This window comes from Tupaia chinensis, unplaced genomic scaffold (genome assembly GCF_000334495.1).
Source record: "Tupaia chinensis unplaced genomic scaffold, TupChi_1.0 Scaffold000325_1, whole genome shotgun sequence".
In the NCBI taxonomy this organism is placed as follows: Eukaryota; Metazoa; Chordata; class Mammalia; order Scandentia; family Tupaiidae; genus Tupaia; species Tupaia belangeri.
This window is the reverse complement of record NW_006159819.1, coordinates 204,715-210,891: the sequence shown is the minus strand read 5'-3', so window position 1 is coordinate 210,891 and position 6,177 is coordinate 204,715. Positions and strand designations below refer to the sequence as shown.

General features: G+C 37.2%; 1 protein-coding gene across 1 annotated transcript; it reads right to left on the bottom strand.

The window, feature by feature from the left end:
* Window positions 1-3,412: 3,412 nt before the first annotated feature.
* On the bottom strand, window positions 3,413-5,030 carry HBE1 (hemoglobin subunit epsilon 1). The gene is made up of 3 exons (XM_006151707.2): window positions 4,740-5,030; window positions 4,393-4,615; window positions 3,413-3,606 (listed from the first exon to the last, which is right to left on the bottom strand). The coding sequence occupies exons 1-3, from the start codon at window positions 4,829-4,831 to the stop codon at window positions 3,478-3,480; spliced, it is 444 nt and encodes a 147-aa protein (XP_006151769.1). The 5' UTR covers window positions 4,832-5,030; the 3' UTR covers window positions 3,413-3,477.
* Window positions 5,031-6,177: the final 1,147 nt, after the last annotated feature.

Below are 6,177 nucleotides of genomic sequence, written 5' to 3'. Positions count from 1 at the left end.
TAAAATAGCAATAGTAATAGTAATAAGTAAATAATAAATAATTCTTTAAAAGAAAAAGACAGAATGTCTTTATTTAAGTATATACTTTGAAATAGAAGAGTGAATTTCAAATGTATACAGCAAAAGTAATGATAAATGCTTGAGATAGTAGATATGTTTAGGTATGTCCAGCACCCTTAATTACCATGCCACCTGCTGGCCCTAGGATATTCTGTCTTAAAATTACTTTAAACTGTGGCCCATTGTAGATATGTTTATTGCCTTATTTTGATCAATGGACAGTGAATACATGTTTGGTAAAACTACACTCTATCCCATAAATATGTACAACTATTATATACAAATTAGAGATTAAACTAATAAAGTAATAATTTTTAAATTAATAGTATGTTTTTAAGATGAGTGTATATAGATCTATGATCATATCTGTAACCCTATTAAGTTCAGTTATAATACCTGGCCTTAGTGGATGACTCAGAGGCCGGTGTCTGATCCTTGAAAGCCTTAACAATTCAATGAATCTTAATTGCTCTTCCTCAGACTAAAAAATATCTATGATCCCTCAAGTCTACATTTTCCCTGCTTTTCCAGAAACCCAGACAGTAACCCAAAAGTCATCTGTAACCACTGCCTTCCTCTATGCTTTGTCTCCTTGCTTGTAACTGTTTGCTCTTTCATTTTTCCCATCTCATTACTTCTGAGATGATCTAAATCCTCACCTAGAAACCTGTTTCTTTTTTTATAAAAGCCGTTTCATAGTCTTTCGAATACATGTTCCATATGTGTTCAAACATTCATTCAATAGCTATTTGTTGAATAAGTATGAGGAAAATGTAAACTAAATAAGTAAACCAATCGACAAGATAATTTCATTTATTATTTATTAAGAAAAGTTTAATATCTTGACTTGAAGATAGTGGAATAAGCTTATATCAGAAATAGTCTGTTTAAGTAAGAATTATTGGAGATGTGCAGAATGACAAAAAAAGAACCTGCTATGGGAAGATACTGGGGAAGAATGTTTAGAAGTTGCAATATCAACTTCAAAACTAACTCTTTTTTTTTTTTTCAATTTTTTTTTTTTGGAGAGGTTTTTGCTACAGGGCACATGCGCTCGCCAGACAGACAGAGAGAGACAGAGAGACAGAAAGCGAGAAATCACCCCCCAGGGGGGATGGTCACACTGCAATCCCTTCTCCTCCATTCTCCTCTCAGGATCTTGGACACGCACGCACACGCGTCCGGCGTGAGTTTTAAGCCACAGGGTCCGGGACGCGAACCGTGGTCGAGTATGTGGGAGTACAATGACATAGCCATTACGCTAACTGCTGGTTCCCAAAAACTAACTCTTGTTGTGCTATATAGGTTTATAAATGGGCTAGCAAAGTTTATATGCAAATAATAAAATGAAGAATGGTAGATTATCTTGTTGCAGAAGAAACATATGCTTAATGACATAGAACTTGTATTCAGTGATAAGGAGAAGACATTACAGGATTTTAACATAATCTCTAAACTCTCTGTACTCTTAGCTAGATTAATATTCTAAGGATATTTGGTTTAACTATGACAGTTTTGTTCAGGAAGCTTTCATTTACAGCCAAAAAGAACTAGTCATCCTTTCATCTATTACAAATCTTAAGTCACCCAGAGTGTGTGTGTGTGTGTGTGTGTGTGTGTGTGTGTGTGTGTGTGTGAGATCCAGACCTGTGTGTGTATATGCATGATTATAAATTTGTTTTCAATTAACTTGTCTATCTAAATCCAGCTCCCTAAAGGTTTACAAATTTGTCTTGCCCCTGCCACTCCGTCATCCATCCTTGATATCTTACATCCTGAACTAGAATAATAGTTGGAAGCAAGACATATAAAAAGAGATTGATTAAAATTTCATATGTTTTTTTATTCCTTGACTGACTGGGTGGAAAGATTTAATGCCATCAATAGTTCCTGTTTATTCTGTTTAGAGACATATAAAGAAGCCATAGGAATCAGAGAGACAGATATTATTGATAGCCTGCAACTACTATAATCAATGATTTCTAATCCTTATTGTGGTAACATAAAGACAGGTTAAAAAGTAATTCACAAAAAAAATATGTTCGGTGTTTGAGGGAATACCTAATAACAGTTGTATTTGTAAAGATATGACACTCTAATTTGTAGAGTATAAAGTTCTAAAGCATAAAGCTCTGAACCTTTGAAATAAGAGTTTGACTCAGAATCCAAAGGACAAGATTCCCTCAGAAACCTAGCACTTCCTCAATAGTAAGTCAGTTAATATTACTCCAACGTGAGAGTCCCCAGGTTGGTGCATGGCCTCCTCGTGACTGTAAGTCACCCAGGCTGGGAACTTGAATCACCTAGCATCTCCTCTGTCCTTCTCATCCCTCCTAATCTACCAGATACCACATCTTCCTCAATTTACCATTGTCCATCCTTCCTTTTTTTGCAGACCTCACTATTCCTTTTTGACTTAAGTCATTATGTTTATTTCCTTGGATCACAGCATCCAAATTTAGTCTCTGAAAATTTTGAATTCATTTTGTGTACATAAAAAATCATATTCCTTTAGCCATTTAACATTCAAAGAATACCTATTGTTTACTATTGCCAAAAGCAGTAGTAGTAACTTGAATTGTGTAGTCAAAGCCCTGTACTACTTGGTCTTTTCTAATATTCTACCCATGTCTTACTCTGCAGTCTACTTCTAAAGATCTAGTGTCATGCGAATCACTGTCACAATTTGTTGGTTTTAGACTATGAACTTTGTTATCTGATACATGAAGTCTTCATCATTCCTTCTCAAAATGTTCTAACTTAGTTCTTCACTCTATTTTAGTACATGTTATATTCTATTAGAATATTTATATATACTTGCTGTCTTTGTTATTATATCTTATGGGGACTTTTTCTGTAAAGTTCCCAGCTATTACTCAGCTCACCCTCTTAACTTCATATTAGTCTCACAAAACATGGAGTCTAGTTGCTTCAAAATGTACACTGGAGTTAGTTAAAGTAGCAATATTAGCCTAGACCTTGGATCTCTACAAAGCTTTTTTCTTATATAGTGAATTTAGCATGTACCATAAATCTACTTTCTCAAGTAGAGAAAGTACATCCCCTCTGCAATAAGTTTTTGCCATATTGCCCTATGAATCTTTGTCCTTTCAACTACCCTTTTCTCCACCCCCAGAGAACTTCATCTTGGGATCCTCCTTTGTCCTTTCAAATTCTCCCATAATACCCACCTCAGTTTAGAGAATCCTCACACACTTAAATGAACTTTTGGTTCTTCCTATCTCTCTCCTTTTTCCTTTAACATACAAGTATAAAATGAAGATTAAAACACCATTTTTGATGATTGAATAGAACACATTTTATTAAACAGAAGCAGTGCTTTCGTGGCTGAGGTGTCCTCGGCTGCAAAGAAGGATGTCAGAGACACACAGGAGCACCGATGAAGCAAAGTAGGACTCAGTGGTATTTGTGGGCCAGAGCAATGGCAACACCAGCCACTAGCTTCTGCCAGGCAGCCTGTACCTCAGGGTTGAATTCTTTGCCAAAATGAGAAGCCATAACAATCACCAGCATGTTACCCAGGAGCTGTTAGGTGGAAGACAAAATAATACAGAGACAGGTTTACCAGGAGGTTCCAAAAAGATTTAGCAGGAAAAAATGACGTCATACCTACAGTCTCTGACAACACCCCCTACAAACTGCTTAAAGTGTTCTGCCCATCCAGTATGCTCAGATCAGCTTAAATATTTTTATGAATCCTCTACTCAATATTCAGCCTATCTATATCCTCACCTTCTCTTCCTATTTCACTATTTTTTTTATTTCCCTTTCTTTCTCATTCGCCAATTCCATAATATCTGTAGACATAGCATTTAACTGCTGGAAGAGTTTTCAGTAAGATTTTTAAATCTTCACCAATGCAAGAATAAGTCTACATGTGGACACAAAATTGACAGAGAATTTAATATATTTTAGAGAATTGGTTGTATTTTTCTTTCAGAAAAAGTGTCTTTAAATTTTTTGCATGTTTTTTTTTTAATTTCAGTCATTAGGATCCACATAAATAAAACATTTCCTTTGAGACAGATCTTAATCTTGCAAAAGTCAAATTCCACTTACCTTCTGTAATATTACTCTCCAGGATCAACATTTCTAGTTCTGACAATATTTTCTGAAAGTTTTAAGCAAATTCAGGCTGCTATCACTGTTTCTGAATTAATTCGGTATTGGAGCTCCCCACCAGAGTTTTGTCCTTCTGAGTTACCCTTGAGTTATGAGATCTTTGTTGATCTTTTCAATCAAAGTCTCTACTTCCCTTACTATTCTAAAGTAAAAAGCCAAAAAGAACACATGAGCATTTCCTAAACTTACCTTGAAGTTCTCAGGGTCCACATGCAACTTGTCACAGTGCAGTTCGCTCAGCTTTGCAAAAGCACTTTTGAGATTGTCCATGTTCTTAATGGCATCTCCAAAGGAAGTCAGCACCTTCTTGCCGTGGGCCTTGACCTTGGGGTTGCCCATGATGGCAGATGGAGAGGAAAGGTTGCCAAAGCTGTCAAAGAATCTCTGGGTCCAGGGATAAACAACCAGAAGCCTAGGAAATGGTACCATAGCAGATTAAAAATTAGAGCTGCTCAAAAATCTTGAGGACTTTTCCTGGTAATTTTGCCAAGATCTTATTCACCCTTCTCCCTCATGCATTGAGAATCAATGTTTACCTGCCCAAGGCTTCATGTCCAGCCTCTTCCACATTCACCTTGCCCCACAGGCTAGTGATAGCAGCCTTCTCTTCAGCAGTAAAATGCACCATGGTGTCAGGTCAGGGATCTTGCTGGCAATCACAAATGAACCAGAAGCAAGTCTATGCTGCTGGTGGAAGGTGTGGCCTTTTATTCTTCACTGCTGAAGTTCTGGCCCTTTGTTCTCCGTGGTACTTTGAAGTCATTGGTCAAGTTTAAGCTGGGTCCCTCAGAGGTGGAGCTAAGTCAGGAAAGGGTCAGCAGTGAGGGTTGTACATTGAGTTTGTGATAACATGTGTTGGGTCTTCAGAAATCCTTCCACTTTTGGCTCCTATTCTATCTGTAACACAGTTTTTCATTCATTCCTCCTTTTCACCCTATTAACTCCCTGTGTCATCTTCCATCTCTTTCACTTCCTTTTCCAAGAAAGACCCATAAAGAGAAGCTTAGCCCCAAATAGAAAAAAAAAAAATAGGAGAAAAGGTTTAGTCAAAGTAGGTTTAATATTTGGATTAAGGACGGTGCTAGTGCTAATAACAAAGTCAAGAGAAAGGAAAACTGACAACACAGAATCTCATCTGCTGGTCCACCATCCACATTTTTTATAATGAAGGAAGAAAGTCATAAAGGTGTAAATGTCAAGACAACAGAGCTGGCAATTGAGGGAATAATGAAAGCAGAATTGCACAAGTTCTCTCTTTGTTAATTCTAAAATGCCCCCCCATACCACCATAATATAGTTCTGAGATCCAGACAGGGACCCTAAATATAGTCAGGGTATTGGCCCAAAATGGAATCACAAAAATGGCTAAGCTTTAAGATAGAGACACAACAGCTAGCAGCAGTTCAACTCCCAATGAACTACTGCTCACAATAAATAGCTTGCAACAATAATTCCATAATTAACCTATGCAGCATGACTTACAGCAATCACAGCAATTTTGGCTTTTTCCAGGGTCCAGTACATAATGGAACCTGGATATGGCCTTCAGGGACCAAAGCTTTCAAACATACTCAAGCAAACATTGACTACTAGGTAACGATCTGTGGGCTGAAGCTCTCAAAGACTTGAACATTTACCAAAGTTTCCTAAGTGTACAGCTTCTTAAATGTATAGTACGACATAACCAGTATGTGACTTCCATAGGGACAAAGCATGAACAAGAGCTTGAATGAAATCCCCTGAATAAGAGCCGAAAATCTGCAACCCACTTGTAAGAATCTCTCCCTGCTCAGGGAGCTATTCTCTTCTTTAATAAACTCTGTATCCTGAATCTCTAATGCTTCTTGAGTATGAGACAAAAAGTAGGTCCTGCACTGCTGTCACGTCCTCGCACTCCATTATCCCATATAGTTGTTTCTGCAAAATTCCTGTTCCAGTTAGTCTTTCAGCTGTTTTTTTTTTTTTTTCCTTTTT

Coding starts and splice junctions, on each gene's coding strand:
- HBE1 (XM_006151707.2), bottom strand. CDS start 4,831: ATGGTGCATTTTACTGCTGAAGAGAAGGCTGCTATCACTAGCCTGTGG. Junction 4,616..4,739: donor GGACATGAAGCCTTGGGCAG/GTAAACATTGAT, acceptor ACCATTTCCTAG/GCTTCTGGTTGTTTATCCCT. Junction 3,607..4,392: donor TGGACCCTGAGAACTTCAAG/GTAAGTTTAGGA, acceptor TCCACCTAACAG/CTCCTGGGTAACATGCTGGT.